The sequence below is a fragment of the Triturus cristatus genome, chromosome 10, assembly GCF_964204655.1.
Source record: "Triturus cristatus chromosome 10, aTriCri1.1, whole genome shotgun sequence".
In the NCBI taxonomy this organism is placed as follows: domain Eukaryota; kingdom Metazoa; phylum Chordata; class Amphibia; order Caudata; family Salamandridae; genus Triturus; species Triturus cristatus.
This window is the reverse complement of record NC_140593.1, coordinates 872,841,232-872,865,263: the sequence shown is the minus strand read 5'-3', so window position 1 is coordinate 872,865,263 and position 24,032 is coordinate 872,841,232. Positions and strand designations below refer to the sequence as shown.

General features: G+C 46.5%; 1 protein-coding gene across 3 annotated transcripts in view; it reads right to left on the bottom strand.

Moving 5' to 3' along the window:
* The window catches only part of LOC146796143 (uncharacterized), a 182,823-nt gene that overhangs the window by 30,511 nt on the left and 128,280 nt on the right, over positions 1-24,032 (bottom strand). For all 3 annotated transcript variants that reach the window (XM_085628529.1, XM_085628527.1, XM_085628528.1), the window contains 2 exons: positions 9,953-10,039; positions 8,959-9,048 (listed from right to left, as the gene is read on the bottom strand). In XM_085628529.1, coding sequence (XP_085484655.1) covers positions 8,959-9,048; positions 9,953-10,039 — 177 coding nt within the window. The remainder of the gene's footprint in view (positions 1-8,958; positions 9,049-9,952; positions 10,040-24,032) is intronic.

Sequence of the window (24,032 nt, the reverse complement as noted above, 5' to 3'; positions counted from 1 at the left end):
ATTTTAGGAGTGTAGCCCCTTACCTTGACTAGACTCAAGGGTCCCTATTTGGAGAAAGGTGCAAACCATTGCTAACTAGAGACCCCCAAATATAACAGGACCCAGACCCCAGAACTTTAGATCGCTTCTGGGAATCAAGAGGAACCTTAGCCAAGGAGAAGAGCCGGCGAAGCTGAGGGGGAATACTGACCCTGTGCGGTTTGCTGTCTGGGGTTTGCCTGCAGTGGCTACTTGCTGCCAAGGAAAGGTGAAAAGGACTTTGCTGTTTGCTTTGTCACCTGCTTGAAAGAAGATCTCCAAGGGCTTGAAACTGAACTAGTCTCATGTTCTGAAGTCACAGGGGCACAAAGACTTTACCACCAGCTCCTCTGAATTTCCTTGCTGGGAATTCTAATCTGCTAAGAGGTACCCGCTGCTGTTCTGGACCTCTAGAGAATGTTTTCCGCTGGGAGCTGGAAAATCGGGGCAACTTCGAAGAGGCGAGACACATCCGCACCTGTTTCCGACGTATCGCCGAAGAAACCGTTGTAGCGCCTGCCGCGGCTCGAGAGATCGCCACACGCTGCATTGAGTGCACCGATCTCCAAAGTCTGCGATCATCGCACCGAGTTTGATGCAAGGCCTGCTATGCGGCTGCATGAGTTCACGCATCATCACCGGATTGGCGCATCACATCGAGGCGCCAAGTCTGTTGCATCGTTGGGGGACGCAGTAAGAAACCGACGCATCACCTCCCCACGCAGTAAGAAACAGACGTATCACCACCTCTTCGGTAAGGAATGAGATGTCCCTGGCCTCATTAGCAGACAGTGAGATGGTCCCAAGAGCTCATCTGCCTGATAACACTAACAGGTACAGGCACTGGGTGACCATCAATGGCCATAGTGTGGAGGCTCTGAGAGACACCGGAGCCAGTGTGACAGCTGTCAGTTGTCGGCTGATGTCTGATGAGCAGGCGGTCCCCAACGCATTCTACCCAGTAGTTGCAGCTGAAAATTCAGAGTGCCTCTGCAAAGTGGCACAGGTTCCCTTTGAGTGGAGGAAGGTGTCTCAGGTACCTTGAAAATAGCTGTGAGGCCAGCCATGACTGTTGGCTGTCTGCTAGGAAATGATTTGGAGAGCTCCCCTTGGGTGAAGATGGAGCGGAGGTCTCATTTGGAGATGTTGGGTCTGCCTGAGTAGGCATGCGTGACCACACGGTCAATGACAGTCGGTAAGGGCATTCAAGAGGACCTGAAGCCTGAAAGAATGGCCCAGGTGCCTGCCAGAAAGAGAAGAAGCAGGGGGCGTGGGAAACCGGGCCCGAAGTTCCCATGGTCCAGGAGGAGGCAAACCTTGAGGGGGATGCCCTGGAGCCTATAGGGAAACAAGTGGCTGAACTGGGGGACCTACCTGAGCTGACCCATTGGCAGCAGGAAGGAGGCCTCACCAGGGAGGAATTCTGCCAGGAGCAGCAGGAGTGCCCTTCTCTTGTTGGTTTCCGGCAACAGGGTGCAGACCAGGCAGCAGGTGATCAGTCTGGATCACACTGGATATACTGGCATAATGGTCTCCTATTTAGCGAGCCTTACCTAGGAAAAATTTTGAAAGCTCATGTAGCGAATTGTCTTAGTTCCTTCATTGAACACTCCCACTTCCTTGATCCTCATCAGGCAGGATTTAGACCTGCACACCCAACAGAGTCAGTTATCCTCGCAATTATGGATGAGCTCAGAAGGGGGGCTGACAAGAGCCTCACCCAGGCCTTGGTACTCCTTGATTTATCAGCTGCTTTTGACACGGTCGATCATGGTCTCCTGATCGACCGTGTCAGCAATGCCGGGATACAAGGTCTGGCACTGAAGTGGATTTTCTCCTTCCTCAGCAACCGATTTCAAGCAGTCCGCCTTGTCAATTTCTCATCCAACTAAATGAAACTGACCTGTGGGGTACCTCAAGGTTCTTCCCTGTCGCCCCTTCTTTTTAATTTGTACCTATTACCTTTGATCTGGTCACTATGTGAAAGAATGGTTGAAACTTTTAACTATGCTGACGATCTGCAGCTGGTGTTTGATATCAATTCTTCCATTTCTTCAGTGTCCAATTTCCTGTCTACCTAGAGCTTTATCAGTGATTGGATGAATGACAATCAACTGAAATTGAGTCCTGATAAAACTGAGCTCATTTTGACAGGTGGACCAGCTAACCTGTGGAACTCTAATTTTTGGCCTCCATTTCTGGGTAGCTCCCCACTTCCAGCAGGCTCCATTAAGAGCTTTGGGATTGTGATTAGGAGGAATCTGTCCATGAAAGCCCATATTGGTCGCCGTCTGCTTTTTCCACCTGCGCAGAATCTGGAAGATCAGTAGATTCTTCACCACTGAGGCGTTGACTTTGGTCGTCCTAGTCTTGGTAATCTCGCGTATTGATTACGTCAACTCATTATATGTTGGTATTCCAGCATATCAAATACACCGTTGCCAGTTGGTGCCAAACCACGCGGCCAGGTTATTCGCCCGTCAGCCCAGCCGACATCATGTCAAACCTTTGATGAAGAGTCTACATTGGCTTCCAGTGGCCAAACGCTGCGCCTTTACGCTGGGATGTACCATCTTTAAAGCCCTTGCCGGGAATGGCCCAGCTTTTATTTCTTCAAAGATTCAGCGGTATATCCCTTCCTGAGAACTGCGTTCTTCCAATCTAAACCTATTGACCACTCTACCATTCAAACGCAAAAAGCATGGAGGGCTCAGATTGGCGGTCTTGGCCCCGCAATTTTGAAACTCGCTTCCCGTGGAAGTGAGGTCGGCGACCCCCTATGCTCAGTTCAGGAAAAGCTTAAGACCTGGCTGTTTTCCCAAGCTTATCAGTAAGGTAATTGTCCCGTCAATGCAGCGTCCCCTTTGTACGCTTAATAAATACTTTTAACATAACGTTGCTGAGCCTGGGTCAGCTGTGTGCTGGTGGAACCCCAGCGCTTCAGAGACTTCCTACTGGGTCTGGCTCATGATGTGCCTTTATCTGGGACAAGACAATACCTTTGAAAGGCTTGTCATCCACTTTTACTGGCCCCAAATGCGCAAGAGTTCTGATACTCATTGTAGGTCATACCAGACTTGCCAGGCAAGTGGTAAGAGTGGGAGGAAGTATAAGGCTCCTCTTCAACCTTTCCCTGTGATCAGCACCCCCTTTCAGAGGGTGGGTATTGACATTGTGGGGCCTCTGGATCCCAAGACAGCTATGGGAAACAGGTTCATCCTGGTCTTGGTGGACCATGCCACCCGATACCCGGAAGCCATCCATCTCCGGAATGTGACGGACCCCGTGGTGGGTCGTGCGTTGATGGGTATTTTCTATTGTGTCAGTTTCCCCAAAGAGGTGGTGTCTGACCGTGGTACCAACTTCATATCAAAGTATATGAAGTCCCTGTGGCACGAGTACGGTGTTGCATACAAGTTCACCACTCCTTACCACCCCCAAGGTAATGGGCTGGTTGGGAGATTCAACCGGACCCTGAAGGGCATGATTATGGGCCTTGGTGAACCCATGAGGCCTAAATAAGAGGACCTCTGAATCTGATGAAAGAAGGCTGAGAGAAAGCTCCCTGTAAACATCCCCAGGATGTATATAGCTACATGCTGGCCCTCAGAAACTAGACTAAGCGCTTCAGACAACTTGTTCATGCGAATCTGGAAGCCAGCCAGGAGGAGATGAAACATTGGTATGATCAGAATGCCACTCAGATAGAGTTTCAGCCTGGACAGAAAGTATGGATCATGGCCCAAGTGGAGCCTTGTGCACTCCAGGATAAGTGGACTGGACCATTGGAGGTGGTGGAGCGCCAGAGCAACTTGAGACTTGCAGTCTCCCAGGAACCCTTAGCGGGTCCTGCATGTGAACCGCCTGAAGCCCCATTTGGAGAGGTCCGAAGTGGGCATGCTCCTAGCAAAAGATGCTGGAATGGAAGCGGAGACTGAGCCTCTTCCTGACCTCCTGTCTGCAAAAGAGCACTATGGGTCAGTGAACGGTGCATCACTCTCCCCCGCCCTGACTCCTGAACAGCAGAGTGACTGTCGCAAACTGTTGGGACAGTTTGCTCCTCTGTTCTCCCTGACCCGTGGTGTCACTCAATGGTGTATCCATGATGTTGACACTGGGGACAGTCCTCCTGTAAAGCATAACATTTACAGAGTGACTGACATGGTCAAGGCTTGCATCAAGGAGGAGGTCTCCAAGATGTTAGCGCTAGGGGTCATTGAGCCCTCAAACAGCCCTTGGGCCAGCCCATTGGTCTTGGTCCAAAAGGCTGCCGCACCCGGTGCCACACCAGAACTTCGGTTCTGTGTGGACTACCGAGGGCTCAATGTGGTCATCAGGACTGATGCGCACCCCCATCCCCAGAGCTGCTGAGCTCATCGATCGGTTGGGAGCTGCCCGGTACCTCAGCACATTTGACCTAAAATCTGGGTACTGGCAGACTGCCTTAACTGATGGGGCAAAGGAGAGGTCAGCATTCTCAATGCCATAGGGGCACTACCTATTCCGGGTGATGCCCTTTGGGTCGAAGAATGCCCCTGCCACCTTTCAGAGGTTGGTCAACCAGGTGTTGGCTGGACTGGAGGATTTTAGTGCCGCCGACCTGGATGACACTGCAGTGTTCAGTGCCACATGGGAGGAACATCCGTACCACCTCTGGGAAGTTTTGAAGGCTCTACAGCAGGCAGGCCTCACGATCAAGGTGAGTAAGTGCCCGATCGGGCAGGGTTCCGTGGTGTACCTGGGACACCAGGTAGGGAGCGGCCAAGTGGCACCTCTTCAGCCCAAGATTGATACCATTCTGGCTTGGGAACCCCCTAACACCCAGACAGAGGTGAGAGCCTTTTTAGGACTCGCAGGGTATTACAGGAGATTTGTCAAGGGGGATGGCACCATTGTTGCCCCCTTGACAGAGCTGACTTCCAGAAAACAGCCTAAGAAAGTGAACTGACTGACGCCTGCCAGAAAGCTTTTGATGTCCTGAAATCTGCCATGTGCATGGTGCCCGTGCTTCAGGCGCCCAACTTCTCAAGGGAATTCATTGTGCAGATAGATGCTTCAGAGCATGGTGTGGGGGCTGTGCTCTCACAGCTGAAAGAATAGGGCCTAGACCAACCTGTAGCCTTCATTAGTAGGAGGTTACTTCCACGGGAACAGAGGTAGAGTGCAATTGAGCATGAGGCATTTGCTGTGGTCTGGGCGCTGAAGAAGCTGAGGCCCTACTGGTTTGGGACTCACTACCGGGATCAGGCCAACCACAGGCCCCTCAGATGGTTAATGCAGATGAGGGGTGAGAATCCAAAGCTGTTGATGTGGTTCATTTCCCTACAGGGATGGACTTCATGGTGGAACACTGCCCTGGTACAGAACACACCAATGCTGATGGTCTGTCTAGATTTTTCGGCCTTAGTGAAGAGAACTGATGAAGATGGAGAGTAGTTCTCCCCACATTTCAGCTGGAGGGTACACGTGTTAAACCTGGCACTTTTTCCGTGGGTCTCTCCTGCATTTTCTGCCTTTGCCTCCTGTGGTTTTGCTGAATGTCGGACTCCGCTTGGCTGGTCTAGATGCTTTGGGCACTTTGCCACTGCTGTTCATTGCCAGTGCTCAAATTAAAGTTATGGATTGGTGTTTCCATAATTGGCTATTTGATTTAGTAGTCAGTCCCTAGTACAGTGCACCATGTGTGCCAGGGCCTGTAAACCAAAAGCTGCTAGTGGGCTGCAGCACTGATTGTGCCATCCACATAAACAGTTTGAAGAGCCTGTGTGCAGTCTGGTACTGTCATGTCGATTTGGCAAGTGCACCCACTTGCCCCGCCCTAACCTTCCCTTTTCTTACATGTTAGTTACCCCTAAGGTAGGCCCAAGGTACCCCTGTGGGCAGGGTGCAGTGTATGTGAAACGTAGGACATGCCCTTGTGTGTAGCATGTCCTGATCGTGAGTTACTGCCAATTTTATTTTTCACTATTGCAAGGCTACCTCTTCCCATAGGATAGAATGGGGTCCAGTTATAAACATAACTGGACCAGGGAATTAGGGAGAAAAATACAGTTTAGTATGCCTGAACTAAGAATCTAAAGAGGCATCTTTTAGTGAAGGTGATTTTTACATTCTGTGTTTAAAAAAAATACCACTTTTAGAAAGTAGGTATTTTCTTGCTCAGTCATCCCGTAGGCCTCTGCTGGAATGTAGATTGCTTGTCTGGGTTTTGGATGACAGAAGGCTGGGGAGCAGGAGTGGCTCCAGATAGTCTAGGTGGATCAAGAAAGGGCTGAAAAGACCTGGGCTGCAATTGGGGAAGGGGAGGAGATTTCCTTGCACCTCAAAGGGCTTGGTCTGCCTCTGACCATGCCGTCTCCACCTCCTGCCAGGAAGTCACACCAGAGGAGGCAGAACTGGTTCTGGCTGGGCACAGACACTCTCTGCCTAAGAGATCAAAGGATTTTGGGATATAAATATTGGGGCCCAGACCCCTGAACTTTAGAACTCTTTTGGACCAAGAAGACTGCCAAGAAGAAGAGCTGGAGAAGCTGTGAGAAGGGACTACCACATTGCTGTGTGCTTTGCTGTGTTGGCCTGCAGTGGCTGCTTCTGTCTTGGGCAGTGAAAGGACTGGACTGAACTTTCTGCAATCTACTTTTGTGAGTTTCTCCAAGGGCTTGAGGTAAAGTTTGCCCCCTGTTCAAGAAGTCTCAGGAACAGCAAAGGCTTCAAGCTGTTCTTCCCTCAGCACTAGGAACTGTGTGTTTTGTGCTGCAACAGAAGAAAAAGCAACCCTACGACGACGTGGCCAACTCCCTGTCCTGAAGGCACCATAGAAGGTACCACCGCAATGCGACCCTGGTCTCACCGACGGCGCCTGCTGACGCTGCCACTGAGCCGCTGCTCCGCGACCTCTGAGCCCCGCACTCCGCACCGCCTCGCTTCACGACAACGCCTTGGTATCCCCGACGACGACGCTCCATGCCGAAATCGACACCACTGCTTGCACCATCGTTAGAGGGCACCGCTCTTAAAGTTACACAACGCTCCGCTCTCATCCCATACCGCAACCTTGGCCTACCGACTCCAGCGCCATTGACTCCAGTTAGTCTGCCAACGACAGTGCTTCAGCAACGCCGCTGCCTCTGTTTGCACCTCGACCTGCCCGCACCGCATTCCCTTCACACCGCGACCCTGGTCTCACCAACGACACCATCTGATGCCGCCACTGAGCCGCTGCTCGCAGTGCGACCTGAGGGCACCGTACGCCGCACCGCAGCACCCGACGCCAGCGTTCCGGACTTCAACAGAGAGGAGAGTGCGATCTGCAACGCGTGTGACTTCGAAGACCCCGACAACTCCTGCACCGACCTCCGGAACGGACGCCAACAGACGCCGTATTTTTGGAAGCTCAATGAGAGGTCACCGACGCCCTGCATTTCTAAAAGGTACTGTTTGCGGGTCTTCAAGACACCGTAGCTGGCCCGTGACACAGGGGTCAGCCAGAACTGTTTGGATTTGTTTGCTCACGACGCAGTGATGGCCCCGGAAGGAGCTATTGACATCAAGGAACTGTTTTTCAAGTATGTTTTGATAACCGAAGATTTTTTAGTACTGTATTGTGGATTTTTTTAAATAGTTTTTGTCTTGTCTTAAGTATATAAAAATATTGGATATTTTTCTAAACTGGTGTGGTGTCCTTTTGTAGTACTTACACTGTATTACTGTTAGTTATGTGCAAATGCTTTGAGTGTAACTCCCTTATCCTGACTAGAATTGTGGTTTCTGCCTGGCTTTGGCACATGCCCTAGCCTGCCAAAAATCCCATTTCTAACATTGGGTGACTGGCTATAGGGAAAACTTGCTTTTTTTGTTGGCTCACCCACAGACACTAATGATGGCAAAGGGAAGCCATGAGACAATTCTCTACAAAATAGACAACAACACAATACTTTTACATTCAAAAGACGTTGCCACATGGTATTTCAGTTGCAATTGGACATTATTCATCATGCGAACTAGACAGGCCAAGAGTGCTCATGAGCTAACTGTCTAATATACCCATCTTAACCACAGGGCTCAAGGAGCTATGAGTCAAATCCTTCCCTGGGCTTCAATTCTTAGGCCCTTTAAGCAGAACTAGAAACCCCATCATTAAGTAAGAAGGAGAAGAAAACACAATTTCATTTGAATCTTCACATTAACATCGGTGGAGATATGATCCTGGCCTGAGAAAGAGAGTGGAGAGTATAAGGAGGACTGGACTGAAGTTGAGACTGAAGGAAGATGTAAAAGAAAGACAAGGGGACAAGGGAGGAAATCAATGAAGTCCAGCTGTACTACTAGGAGGCTGACACATGACTGTTCTCCCCCTCTTATACAATTACATGGTACAAGGGTCAGGGATGGCTATGTGCCTGAAGAAACACTGTGACAGTGATTACTTGTCACGCACTGTTTCTATGGTGTGCCTGGCCTGGCATTGCCACCACCCAGTACTAGCACATTTTATTGGAAGCAGTATGAACTTCATGTGTTGCTGACGCCTTGTGACAATTGCCAACTACTGGCACATGAGGCGGATAGAGCTACCATCTTCACTGTAAAGTAAGGGACAAACTGAATTTTAGCTTTAGAACAACAACCATGCCATAGCAGAAGTCCCAGCTTCTACCATGCAGCAACTGAAAACATGTGGTTTTTGTCGCCTTAGCTGTTCTGACTCCAACAACTATGATACTTCCTCAATTACGAATATCATTCTTGAATACACCAGTGACTGTACCAGACCATTCACTACTTGAGAAAGGTTGGAATAGGTAAGGCGGGCTTTTTCCAGATATTCTTCAGGCACTACTCAGATAGCCTCTTGAGTCTACACGAGTTGCAAAATACCACTCCTACCTGGCAAGTACAATGTGACTACTGAAGTCAAAGCTTTTGCCTGGTTTTACTCACATGTGTTGCTGAATCCAAGTAGGTGATCACTGATCATCTGCTCCTCTTCTTCACTTTTTATGAAGCCTAGAGGTTTAACGACTGGATATACTGCATAACATAAAAATCAAGAATAACAGCATGTCAAATTCAGAAATCGTTGTAGGCAGAGATTTGTTTGTCTACTGATTTATATAAACACCAATCAAAGTATACAACAAGAAAATAGTGAACTGTTTTGTTAAAAGGCATGGGTTTGAGTTTATTCACAGATGCCAAAGTTTTTAGAAACAGTGGGAAAATATAAATTTTACCTTCTCTCTCTCTACTCCTGAAAAACATTCATATAAGTATGCTCATGTTAAAATCAGTGACTACAAAAAGTCCATGCATGTGATTGTTTTATTGTTCCTGAGCTTCTTCACAAATCACTCTAACAATAACTTATGGCACTAGGGAGCTGGTTTAGAAACCACAGATCTTTCGCAAAAAGAGAACCTGTCACCGTGCATTCTCTACGGCTCTGCCCCGAAGATCTGGAACTCTCTTCCACCAGAAGTACGCAGAATCTCCTCCACGGTTGCTTTCAAATTAGAAGCTAAAAGATTACTTATGTACAAGTTCTTACCTTAAATGGCTTAGGATCATCTGCTCTAAGTCATTGGACTTACAGCTTTACGACCTGCACTGGGTGATACTCTTATTTAGTCTATCATTTGTTCCCCTCTTGCTCACTATGTACTACTTATTGTATTACTTTCTATTGACCACTTTGTTTTGTAACTGTTATGTTGGTTATTCTTATTGATGCCGGCACTGCAATGTATTACCTTCCTTCCCACATATTGTAAAGCGCTCTGATATCCTTCAGGATCATGTTTGCGCTATATAAAACTTTATAAATAAATAAAATAAATAAAAATAAATAAATCCCAAAGGAGAAATCTTTAATCACCTCCTTAAGCCAGTGAAACATTACATTTAAACTCCAAGCATTCTCTTGTTCTTTACTCACTTGCACTGCTGACGTCAGAATCCTGGTTACTGATTGACTGATCTGCCTCTTCACTTTTAACGAAAATTTGAGGTTTGTTTGGATAACCTATGCATAACAAAACAAGTGTTTACTTTGTATTCAGTCAATAATTATTAATTAGTATTTCTGCTCATACAATATACAAAACTGGACATTTGTGAACAAGAAAGTGGACAATTGTGTAGAAAAAAAGCACAAGATGTGTTCGATGATTTCATATATTGATATTCCTAGCAGTAGTGTAATCTTAACTCTATTGACATTATAAATAGTTCATGACACCCTGTTCATTTCTTTGCTCTGGTCAGGTGAACTTCCAATTTAATTAAGCCTTTACAAATGCAAGATGACAGACAGTGGAATGAACATGGTTTTAAAACAACGATTGCACTAGCTATCTTGCCAGACATGAACATTTTCAAGCCACAGTGCAGAAAGCAGTTACACATGGTGGAGTGTGCAAAAATGTGAGATCCACAAAGGTCATTTCCGTAGGTCAGACGTGGCTAGTTCACGCTGTTCTTGTACATATGCTTTTATTTTTCAATTCTAAAGGCACAGGTGCAAATATGATAACTGCTAGACCTAGCATCCTTGGTGTGGTTTCCCCTGACCTTTTCCCTCTACCTCCTGTATTTTTGACTGTGTGCTTGATTTTGTTTTGCTGGTTTAGATGCTCTTGGCACTTTGCCACTGCTGATCAGTACCAAAATGAAACTGCTCCCTGAGTAAATTGTGATTATGATTGGTTATCCATGATTGGCATATTTGATTTACAGGTAACTTTTGAACTGACATGTTGACCTGGCAAGTGCACCCACTCGCCAGGCCTTAACCTTCCCCTTTCTTACATGTAAGGCACCCGTAACGGAGGTCCAAGGGACAGGGGGCAGTGTATGTGAATGGTAGGACATGTACTGGTGTTCTTTAAATCTCCTGATAGTAAAATACTGTGTATTTTGTTTTTCACTACTGAAAGGACTATCTCTCCCATAGGCTATCATTGGAGTAGCCTTGTAACATCTTACAAGGTTAACTTTTAATTGGGAACAGCTAGAGATTTGGAGTTTGGACTCTCTGGACTCAGAATTTAATAACACACCTTTTAGTAAAGGTGGATTTTAAATTATGTGTTTGAAAATGTCACTTTTAGAAAGTAGGCATTTTCTTGTTTAACCATTCTGTGTGCTGCTGCCTGCTTGTGGATTCACCGTCTTTTTTTTTTAATTGAGAGGGGAAGTTTGTGCATTTACTCCAGGCACTCACACAAAGGAAGATGAGGTGTGCCCTGCATATGCTGATGAGCCATCCTGGGCTTGAGTGGTGGTAGGAGTTGTCACTAGCACCTGAATAGGCTGTAGCTGCCCTGCACAATGCTGTCTCCACCCCCTGTAGTGTGGCTGGACCAGGAAGGACAGAACTGGTTTTATTGAGCAAGAGAGACTTTCTCAACACAGACTTCAAAGGAAAAAGTAGTATAGGTATTGTGGCTCTGATCCCAGGATTTCAGAACACTTTTGGATCCAGAAGAACCATTGCCAAGGAGCTGAAGAGCTGTGAGGAGGAGTACTGCCCCTATGCTGTGTGTTACTTTGCTGGATTGGCCTGCAGTTGCTGCTTCTCAGTTAAAGAGGACAAAGAATGAACTTTGCTGTGAAAACCTGCTTGAGAAGATTCTCCAAGGGCTTGATGTAGAGCTTGCCTTCTGTTAAGAAGTCTCCGGACACCAGACTTCACCTTCAGCAACCTTGAACTTTACTGCTGGGATTTCTGACCTGCCTTGTGGTGCCTAATCCAGTTTCTGGGCCCTTGGAGGTTGTTTTGGTGACTTTCCTGGTGAAGATCCACACATCGCCCTTCCAGCGCCGTTTTTCTAATCACAAAGTGCTATGTGGCTGAAAAACACAAGCATCGCCAAGGTGTGTCCGTAAAGATCGACACAGTGCCTGTGTGCAGCCTGAGAAATCGTCACAGCACCAGTCCCGAGCACCGAGTCTCCAAAGTCTGAAACTCCCGTTCTAACTCCAACTCAAGCCTGCCCTACACCTGGAAGAATCGACGGATCACCTGTCTGCAGCTGTAGAAATCGGCACAGCGCCCGGATCACCGCTGCATCGACCTGCAGCAGCTGGATTTTCCCTCGCAACGCACCTGTCTGCCAAGTTCAACAGCCGCACACCTGAGCTGTCTGGAAATCGACGCATCGCTTCTCCTTACAGTCTGGATTTGACACAACACTTCTCTGCTCGTGCAACAGAACTAACGTATCGCCTCCCCGCGGACTCAGGAATCAATGCATTGCTGTGTTTTCACACACCTCGCTCATCAGCGGCTGCTTTGTTTGGTGAATTTTTACACATCCTAAGTTATTTTGTCAAAAGCATCCGCTTCCATAGATTTCTATGGACAGAATTGCTAAAACCTTTTAAAAGGGATATTCTAATAAGTGTATGTTGGATTTGTGTTGTTTTGGTCTTGTTTGGTTTCGATAAAGATACTTTTAGTCTAAACTGGTGTGGTGTCCTTTTGTAGTGTTCTCACTGTGTTACTGTGTGTTATGTACAAATGCTTTACACATCGTCTCTGAGATAAGCCTGTCGGCTCGTGCCAAGCTACCAAGGAGGTGAGCAGAGCTAAGTGTGTAACTCCCTTATCCTAACTAGAAGGAAGAGTCCCTACTTGGACAAGGTGCAAGATATTTCCAACTAGAGACCCCCATTTCTAACAATAATGCAAAGAAAAACATAAGCACAGACCTAGCGAGATTACAAACAATTATTGCCAAAGCTTGTTTGTGTGTAGGATTGCTTTCACATATTTCTGTCTAAAATAGGATGACAGCTTCATAAACATTAAAAACATAACCAGTATCATTTAGTGCATACATTGAGTTTTTTTATTTCTCAGGACAGGAAACATCCCACTGGCTCAGGGTTGGAAAGCTTTTGGCTTTGGTAGAGAGACGCCATAGATGTCAGGGTTCATTACAGTGGTGTAACAGAAGCTTAAGGGACCCCCCGACAAAGGTATGGTAAAGTGTTACACAACAAACCCGCTTTCCACCCTTCTCTCCCCACCTCCTCTTTTCATGATGCCTCACAAAGTCCAGCTAGGCCACAAATGGTGCAAACCAACTGGCTCTAGATTTATATTACATATCTAACCCACAGAGAACGCACAGCCTGTTAATAGGTCAGAATAAGGAAAAAGAGAAAGACTGCTATTAATTAGTACATTTTAAATACAATGAATTATTTCTGTGTATATTGATGATCTAGATTTCGTTTTATGTGTATTTTGTGATTGTTTTTTTGTGATAATTTAAAATGTATTGTGTTTTTAAAGTAGTATGCTTTTATGGTTTTAATTAACTGAATAAAGTGAATTTGACTGACTGAATAGATCATTACATGTATTAATGTCAGTTGTACCGAACTTCCAGCTCCTGAGAGATCCCTTTCACCTGTGGACTTGTATTCAATTCTGTCCCGTCATCTTCTGCCTTTACATGGAGCCCTTTGGGGCTCTACTCACAAAAACCATCATCAAAATTCACCAATATGCGGTCTGCTGTTCAAACCCTCGAACTCTTGCATACTACCATGTTGGATAACAATATATTCCTTATAACATGAGTGTCACTATTTATTCAGCCTTTCCCCTCTCCCCTCCTCTGTTTTGCTTTCCCGGCAACGTAGCAAGAGTACATGAACCCTAATGCAATCAATAAAAATGGCCCACCATTTCAGTAGCAAAAGAGATGCATTATTAGGGTGCAGTGGGCACCCCAAACTTCAAGGCCTTTGAACCATTGCAACTACTACACTAATGACAGCTACACCCATGTCTCCTATATTTTTTACTCTCCCTGTTTCTCTCCTCTCTTGTCTCATGTGGCAGGATTGTTCTCTACCCTGTCTCTTGCATCTCGCTATGCTTCTCATCTCACCCCTCTATCTTGTCTTTCTCTTTCCTTCCCTTTCTTTCCTCCTCCCTGTCTTTCCCCCCTCGCTTTGGTGACTCATCATCTTGGTTTTCTCCCACTTTCAGGTCATCTGTGTCTGCATCTCCAACCACACGCTTTATCTCTCCAGTCTCGCCTTCACACCTGTCTTTATCAGCTGCTCTGCCACGCACCAGTCTCTGTCTCTTCATCAAAAAAAGATCTCTCACTTCACTGCCCTTTCTTTCTTGTTTCCCTTACCTTCTTTAGCCTTTCACTTGTTTAGCTCTCCATTTTCCCTCTACTGTGTTTCTCCACCCTTGTATTTAGTGAAAGAGACAGAGACCGCGGTTGAATGTTTTGCTAGGGCCTCTCTCTGCTAGCAATAAATGGTTTTAAACTTTGTGATTTTGTGTTCCAGAAAGACCTGGCAGCACTGCAGAGAAAGCTGACGGGGCACTCTACAAAGGAGAAGCCATGTCAGCCTCTGGTTTCTACAAAAACTAGCTATGTAAGCCTCTGGTTTCTACAAAAATTATCTCCAGGGATTTTAACAACCATTACTCTAGCTCTGCATGCCTAAGCACTGTTCTGTGCACCAATCAAAGCAAGGAGAAACAAAACCAAACATTGGCAAAGCCAATAAGTATCGCCTACGCAAGAGCAATTGCCTTTTCCAATGTCATTTATCCATGTTGTACAACAGAGTGGAGTGGCATGATGTAGAATGGTGTGGAGTTGAATAAAATGGAGCGGCATACAGTAGAGTGGAGTGGAGTAGAGTGGGGTAGAGTTGCGCAGACTGGCACTGTGTGGAGGTGCGTGGTGTAGAGTAGAGTGGTTAGAAGTGAAGTAGCATATTGTGGAATTGCATAAGAGTGGAGTGGCACATAGTAAAGTGGCATAGAGTAGGCTGCCATAGAGTGCAGTAGCATACAGTGCAGTGGTGGAGAATAGAGTGGAGTATAGTGCCTAGGGGTAGAATGCAGTGGAGCAGAGTGTAGAGTAGAGTAGCGTAAAGGGCAGTGGTGAGAGTGAGGTGGCATAGAGTGCAGCTGCATAGAGTAGAGTGGTGCAAAGTAGAGTGGCGTAGAGTAGAATGCAGTGTTCGAGGATAGTGGCAATGAGCGCAGTGGTGTAAACTAGAGTAGAGTAGAAAGCAGTGGCGCAGAATGCAGTGTTGTAGAGGAGAGTGGTGTACAGTGCAGTGGAGTGGGGGGACAGTGGTGCAGAGTAAGAACAATTGTTACTTACCTGTAAACAGGTGGTTCTCCAGTATTGGTGTCTTTCATAGATTCACATGCTTGAATATTCCCCGTCGTCGGAGTGGGAGTCCCACGGTAAATAATATAGCAATATATACAGCCATAATATATATATATATATATACATATACATAAGTAATCATATAAAAACAGAGATATAAGTAAGTAATAACATCAAGAATGTCCCTATATGAAATTTCCATAGAGATACATGGAAAGAGAAAAAAAGACATTCGTAGTCTATCTCTGTCATTATGTTAGTCCAAACTACGGCCAATCAGGCGCCAGCTCCTCTCTAGAACCTTCTCCTCAGAGCTTCTCACCTCAGATTTTCGTAGCACCAAAGTGACCTTAGAGTGTATGAGGAGAAGAGAGCCTCTGAAGGGAGGAGGGAGGGTCGCATGTGAATCTATGAAAGACACCAATACTGGAGAACCACCTGTTTACAGGTAAGTAACAATTGTTCTTCTCCAGTATTGGGGTGTCTTTCATAGATTCACATGCTTGAATATAGAATAGCTAGCAGTAACAATCATCATTGTTTCCATGATCACAGAGCTTTGAAATTATAATGATAATCAATCTTCTTATGCATATGACAGTACTGAATAACTGTAATTGTATAAATGCATCATATGTCAATTATAAATGGAAACAATATGGAGGCGGGAGGAAGAGGCTCACCTTATTTAAAAAGATTGCGTAGCACTGCCTGTCCTACTGCAGCGTCCTCTTCGCTTAAAGTTGCCAAGCAGTAGTGCTTAGTAAACGTGTGTCTGGTCGACCACGTAGCTGCTCTGCAGATGTGTTGCAAAGGTACTCCAGCAAATAAGGCAGTAGATGATGATACTGCCCTAGTGGAGTGCGCTCTCACTGAAGACTGTAGGGGTTTGTTTGCCTTTTGGTGGCAGAAAACAATAGCTGCCGAAATCCATCGTGCAATCGTCGGCTTAGTAACCTGACGTCCTTTATGACAACGTCCATATGCTATAAAAAGTTGATCGGATTTTCGAAACGAACTTGTCCTACTGATGTAGAATTTTAGGCATCGCTTCACGTCCAAAGAGTGCAATCTTTGCTCTGCAGGTGTCTGAGGATTGGCAAAGAAGGTCTTTAATATTACTGGTTCATTAATATGAAAATCAGTAGGCACCTTGGGTAGGAATGATGGATTGGTGCGTAACACTACAGCATCCGGTTTGAACTGCAGGAACGGAGGTTTGACGGTAAAAGCATGAATGTCACTGACACGACGTGAAGACGTTAATGCCAGAAGTAGTGCGACCTTCCAAGTTAGATATTTTAAGTCGGCCTTGTGAATGGGCTCGAACGGAGGTCTCATCAATTGCGCCAACACAACGTTAAGATGCCACAACGGAGGAGGGCGTCGAATTGGCGGGAATTTCCGAAACAAACCTTTAAAAAATTGACGGATTATTCTTGAGGAACAAAGGGAATTTGATCCATCCTGCCGGAAACGGGAAATTGCTGCTAGGAAAACCCGTAGGGTTGCATAAGACAGTCCAGAATTAGCTAGGTGCAGGAAGAAAGGTAGTAATTGATGCGCCGTGGAGTGTATCGGGTGGACTCCGTTAGAAACGCACCAGTGGCAGAATCTTTTCCATTTGAACTTGTACGTCCTGATTGTAGAGGGTGCTCTTGCTTGGGCCAAAATATCCCTACAATCCTGCGGGATGTCTAGATGGGCGAACTCATGGTATTCAGGTTCCAGGCCGATAAGCTCAGTGAGGAGGGATTCGGATGGCAAATTCTCCCTTCGCTCATTGTGAGCAGATCTGTCCGATGTTGCAGGAGGATTGGTTGACATTGGGACATCAGGAGAAGTTCTGAGAACCACGCTTGTCGGGGCCAGCGTGGGGCTATTAGAATCAGGTGGCAAGGTTGTCTCTTCATCTTCCAAAGGACCCGAGGTATGAGGGGAATTGGAGGAAAGGCGTACGCAAATAGATTGCACCAGTTTATCAAAAGGGCATTCCCCAGCGACTCCTTGTGGGGATGCCAGCTTGCATAATTCCGGCATTTCCGGTTCTGCGGCGTAGCAAAAAGATCCAGTTGCGGACGACCCCATAGTTGGAATATCCTCTCTAGAGTGGGTTGGTGTAATTCCCACTCGTGGGTCGACGAGGAGGACCTGCTCAGGGAATCCGCTAGGACATTGGATACTCCTGGCAGGTGTACTGCTGTAATCATGATTTGATGACTGAGAGACCAGTCCCAAATTCTTTGAGCTAACCTGGACAGACTTGGGGATTTTGTTCCGCCCTGTTTGTTCACATAGTGCATACAGGTTGTGTTGTCTGTCTGTATTAGCACTGATTCTCCTTGGATCAAGGGCAGAAAGGACTTTAGAGCGAGATAAATCGCCATCAACTCCAACCTGTTGATGTGCCAAGTTCTTTGGTGTGTTGACCATCTCCCTTTTACTGAGAGATCCTCCAAATGTGCGCCCCATCCCTCTAAGGAGGCGTCTGTCGTGATTGTCCAGTCCGGCGGCACCAACAGAAAAGACGTGCCTTCTGTCAAGTTGGCTGGATTTGCCCACCATGCGAGTGCTGACTTCATTTGATCTGTGACACGTACCATGTCGTGGAAAGAGCCCGTTACTTGACGCCACTGAACATCCAGTGCTTCCTGAATAGGACGTGTTCTCAGCCTGCAATGGGGAACTAAGGCAATGGAGGATGACGCCATCCCCAGAAACGATTTTAACAACCTCACAGAAACTGACTCTTTTGACTTGATCAAAGCGACCAGCCGTAGAATCTTTTGCAGACGCTCTTGGGAAAGAAACGCTCTTGCTGATACCGTTTCCAGAGTTGCTCCCAGAAAATCCCTTTGCTGAGCAGGATGAGGTTGGGATTTCGCTGCATTGATGGACAGACCTAATGAGCGAAACACGTTCTGGCATAGAAGTATGTGTTGTCTTAGGTGAATGCTTGACTGAGATATCAGGAGAAAGTCGTCCAGATATGGAAAAATTTGCACTCCTTGAATTCGCAGAAACGCTATTACTGGAGCTAGTACCTTCGTGAACACACGAGGGACGGAGCGCAGACCAAACGGTAACACTTTGAATTGGTAATCGTGTTGACCCACTCGAAAGCGCAGGAACTTGCGATGCCTTTGTAATATAGGAATATGAAAATAGGCATCCTGGAGATCTATAGTTGCCATGAAATCTTCCTGCGAGAGTAGACGCAAGATGTCTACTAGCGTCATCATACGAAAGGATTGGCTCTTTAGGTATTTGTTTAGTGCCCTTAGATCGAGGATGGGCCTCCACTCTCCGTTCTTCTTCGTGATCAGAAAGAATCGGGAATAAAAACCCTTTCCCCTTTGAGATACTGGCACCGATTCTACAGCTCCCTTCTGCTTTAGAAGTCGAACTTGATGCAAAAGTTCTTTCATGTGAGCAGGTGGTGGTCCGGAGGGTGGTGTGGGAGGAGGGAATTTGGTGAACTCTAAGGCGTGTCCTTTTTTCACAATGTCCAAAACCCAACGGTCCCTTGTGATGGAGGACCATTGAGAAAAGAACAGAGAGATTCGACCTCCAACCCTGCATGTCCGGAAAGAGTCACTGTCTTTTAGATGCGTTTCCTCTGTATGAGGATTTCCCTCTATACGACTTGGAGGCCTGCTGTCGTGAAGACTGCTGTTGCTGGCCATTCGAATATCGGTTGGATCCTTGATTATAGGGTCTGTATTGATTACTACCCCTTCGAAAATTGGAGGAGGTGCCGCGTCCGCGTGTACCACGAAAATTTTGCCTTTGAAATTGTATGTTTCCTAAGGATCTAGCTGTTTCAGTATCCTTCTTTATGGACTGGAGTGCCTCATCAATGTGACTTCCAAATAACGCCTCGCCGTCGTAAGCCATGTTAAGGATCATGGACTGTACCTCCTGTCGAAAGGATGTTGATCTTAACCATCCTTGCCTGCGTAGAACAGCCGCTCCGGCAAGCTGACGGAACCCCATGCAGGCGATGTCTACTGCACAATCAATTATCTCCGCCGATGCTGCTTCTCCCTCTTGAAGCAACTTCATTGCTTCTGCCTTAGATGGCTCCGGCAACTCTTGCAGCACATCTGAAATATCAGCCCACACTTGTCGGTCATAGCGACCCAAAATGGCCAAGGCATTAGCTGCTCTAACCACAGTAGAGGCCATTGAAGAGAACTTACGCCCTATGGCATCCATTCGACGTCCGTCACGATCCGGTGGTGCGGTGACAGTCGACGCCGGATTTTTTGCCTTACGTTGCGCTGCCTGCGTAACGACTGACTCAGGTTTAGCCTGTCCCGTGAGGCATGCTGGGGTTCCTATTGGTGCCTTATATTTCTTCTCTAATCTAGGCACCTGTGCCGGCAAGGTATTCGGTGTTTGCATCAACTTCTTGCCCTCTTCCCAAATAAATTCCACAATAGGAATAGCATGAGTCTGTTTAAAAGGTTGACTCTTAAAATCATACAGGAAACAATCTTCCTCTCTGCGCTCCGTTGTCAGTTTAAAACGTTGCGCCGCCCTCTCCATTAGTTGGTGAAAATTCGCTATGTCCACTGGAGGTGAATCCCCTGTTACTATCTGAGAGGGGGATGGAGTTTGTGCTTGGTAATTGTCCCACTCCGCCATATCATCGTCATCGTTATCCACATCCCCACTATCATCTGGGATTTCACCCTCTTCTGTTTCTTGAGGGACTTCCTGCGGAGGCTCATAGTGAGGCAACACTCTCTCTGGGACCTGTCTTGGTGGTGCAGACGGTAGCAGAGGTAAAGGATTTACATTTGGTATCGGTGGTATAGTTGTTGGAACCACAGGAGTTAACGGGACCTCAGAACGCTGTGGAGATAGAGGAAAGCGTTGATTGTAGTCGTCCAACATGCGTTGGAGATTAGTTATGAGCGACAATGGAAGAGTCGCCGTTGCATGTTTCACAGGCACTTGCTGTATGTAAACTGGGTCTTCACCCTCACTGCTGTCATCCTGGCATTTAATTATCAAGTCGGATGGGCTTTGCGCCGTTCCAAAGGACTCCGGTAAACCCTCGGACTCCTGATCAGAATCCGTAGCAAATAAAGGGGAGGGAGGCTGCGCATCCCCTACAGGAATAATCTCTTCCTGCCTATCGAGGCTAGAACCAGTTGGTAATGGTGTCAAAGGAACCTCAGTGAATGATGAAAGCGAGGCTGAAGTTGCATGAGGTAGCTGTTCCCTCCTTGACCTTTGGGCAGACGATATCTTGTTCACCTTTATCCTAATGAAAGAACCTGCCGTCGAGTGCTGCATGGTATGCACTGTGGACGTCTTCAGCGAAGGCCTCGTCGACGGAGCTGTTGATAATGGAACGCTGGTCGACGGAATAAACGTCGGCGGAATCTGTGCCAACGAAATCGTCGTCGACGGAGCCGTCGCCGACGAGGCTTTAGTCGACGAAGCCACCGTCGACGAAGCCACCGTCGACGATCCCGTCGACGGGATCTTCTTCTTCTTCGTCGACGAAGTGGACGCTGACGAGATCGAGGACGCCTTCGTCGACGACACGGGTTGCGTCGACGGTACCTTTACCTTCTTCGTCGACGACGATGTAATGGGCAAAATAGAAGTCACTGCCCTTGAAGTACTAATGGTCACCGTCGACGAGGATAACGTCGACAGAACACTCGTCGACGACGAAGCAGCCGATGTCGTCGTCAGAGTCACCGTCGACGAGCCAGATACAGCAGATCTCGTCGTCGGCAGCATCGTCGACGAGGCGGACAGTCTTTTTCCTGAGGACTGGGAAATAGACGCCTCTACAGCCTGAGAACTATGTCCCGAAGGCGACAAAACAGTAGGTGAGACTGCAGAAGTGGCAGCTGACAGTTTCTTTTTCTTGAGGAAAGGAGATGGTAACTCCTGCACACTACTGCGCTTAGAGGCTGTCTGAGAACGGCCAGAAAGAAGACTTTCCATGTCAGACACTGGGTCATCTTTATCCTTCAGTCTCTGAAGCCATATTAAGAGACGGCCTTCTCTGTCCTTTAAAGTCTTTGTAGAAAAAGTTCTACAAAATTTACATTTTGCCACTTCATGATCTGGGTACAAACAGTAAATACACTTACTGTGTGGGTCCTCAGAAAATAAACGCAGCTTTCCACACGAAGAACATGGTCTAAACAAAGATTTCTTACTTGAAGACATTCTGACTGACAAAAAAAACTGAGCAGAGCTCAGGGAGACTCCCTGTCACACGACGTGCGGTAGAAAATTTGAGGTGAGAAGCTCTGAGGAGAAGGTTCTAAAGAGGAGCTGGCGCCTGATTGGCCGTAGTTTGGACTAACATAATGACAGAGATAGACTACGAATGTCTTTTTTTCTCTTTCCATGTATCTCTATGGAAATTTCATATAGGGACATTCTTGATGTTATTACTTACTTATATCTCTGTTTTTATATGATTACTTATGTATATGTATATATATATATATATATTATGGCTGTATATATTGCTATATTATTTACCGTGGGACTCCCACTCCGACGACGGGGAATATTCAAGCATGTGAATCTATGAAAGACACCCCAATACTGGAGAAAGTGGCTTAGAGTGAGGTGGTGCAGAGTAGAGTGTCATAGAACGAAGTTGTACAGAGTGGAATACAGTGGCGTAAAGTGCAGTGTAGAGCGGCATTGAGTACAGTGGTGCGGAGAAGAGCAGATTGGTGTAGACTGTAGTGGGGCAGAGTAGAGTGCAGTGGTGTTGAACAGGGTGCAGTGGCGTAGAGTGCAGTGGTGTAGAATACAGGGTGGGGGTGAGAGGGAAAATAAGCAACATGGAAGAGGGAGATGACTGAAAACACAAACACTCATATGGAGAAACTGAACGCAAAGAAAAAAGTAGCTCCATAAACTGGAGAAGTGAATGGACACTAGTACTAGGTCTATGCTCCAGGGAAAGGCCAAACACAAAAGGAGGTCACAACTCCCCCATGCCATGGCAAACGGGAGCAAAGCAAATAAGAGCGATGCTGAAACTAACAAATAGTAAGCTATGGGTAGGCTGTAAGCCCACTGTATTCAAACAAAATTCTTTTAGCGACTGCAAATGAGCGGTCTACGCGAAACCTAAAAAATGCAAATACCGGAGGAGCTCAGCCCTAGTGTGCCCTCCTTGGCCATCAGAGCCCAAAAGATGCAAGGGTGCGGGGAGATAAAATAAGTAAGAAGAGGATTTTGAGATGGGTAATGTAGCAGGGGAAAGCCCCAGGATTTTTTTTCTCTTCTGGTACTGGGTAGTATGCACCTCTGTTTCTTGGCACCCCGGAACCAATGCATAAGGCTGTCACAGATGGCAATCCATTGCAGCAAAGAAAGTATTTCCAGTCAGCAAACGACTTAGACAGCAATGTGGAGCTGTGCACCAGAACAGAAATGCCATTCTTTATTAAGACGGACTAATGGAGCCACCCTTCTCTTTGCTGTAGAACTCAAGTATCCAAAAATCAATAGGGGAGTGGATCACTAGTCCCAAATGAACCAGGGTGTGCAAAGGCAGTATAAGGTGCTGTTAAAAAACCCTCAATCACGTTATACAGAGATTGATGTTAGCGGTATATTTTCATTCTCCGCTTCGTTATTTGTAACGTGACAGCATCATCATCGGGTTTACTGTAATGCTTCCTCCACCTGGAGAACGTACCACTGGTTGTATTGGTAGTGATCGTAGATAAAAAAGGGAGTGAATTCTAGTGAAGTGACAAGTAGTGAAAAAGATATATTTAAAAATCCTGCAGAGCCAGTAAAAAATCTTTAATTGCACTGGATGTAGGAAGATTTTATAGGTCTACAATGTGCACTCAAAGGGTGAATTAGGACCCTGTGCATTCTAAAAAAGTGTCCATAAAAAAGGTCGACATGTTTCAGCCCTTCTTATGCCCCGGAGGGTCAAACGGGCTTTCTTCAGGACCCAAGTAGTGAAAAAGACCCTAGTATTCACAGGGTCTTACGGTGAGGAGAGAAGGGTTAATTGATCCCAAGAGTAACTGTTCAATTGAACCTGTATCCCGTTATTGTAGGCTACAGCGGGTGTTATTAGGGCGGTCGCTCACGCTCTCTTCGGCGTCGAACGGTCGTTCTGTGCTGACTCTGCCCTCGATGACCCGGTAGTAGTAGTTACTCTTGGGATCAATTAACCCTTCTCTCCTCACCGTAAGACCCTGTGAATACTAGGGTCTTTTTCACTACTTGGGTCCTGAAGAAAGCCCGTTTGACCCTCCGGGGCATAAGAAAGGCTGAAACATGTCGACCTTTTTTTATGGACACTTTTTTAGAATGCACAGGGTCCTAATTCACCCTTTGAGTGCACATTGTAGACCTATAAAATCTTCCTACATCCAGTGCAATTAAAGATTTTTTACTGGCTCTGCGGGATTTTTAAATATATCTTTTTCACTACTTGTCACTTCACTAGAATTCACTCCCTTTTTTATCTACGATCACTACCAATACAACCAGTGGTACGTTCTCCAGGTGGAGGAAGCATTACAGTAAACCCGATGATGATGCTGTCACGTTACAAACAACGAAGCGGAGAATGAAAATATACCGCTAACATCGATCTCTGTATAACGTGATTGAGGGTTTTTTAACAGCACCTTATACTGCCTTTGCACACCCTGGTTCATTTGGGACTAGTGATCCACTCCCCTATTGATTTTTGGATACTTGAGACAAGGAAGCTGAGTGGATCAGAAGCTCTTCCTTCTTCCTCCAGTTTGATTATTATAGTAGAACTCAAGTAAGCAAGGGCTTGCGGGATATTTTTCTTTTTTACAGAGTGGCAGGTGGGAG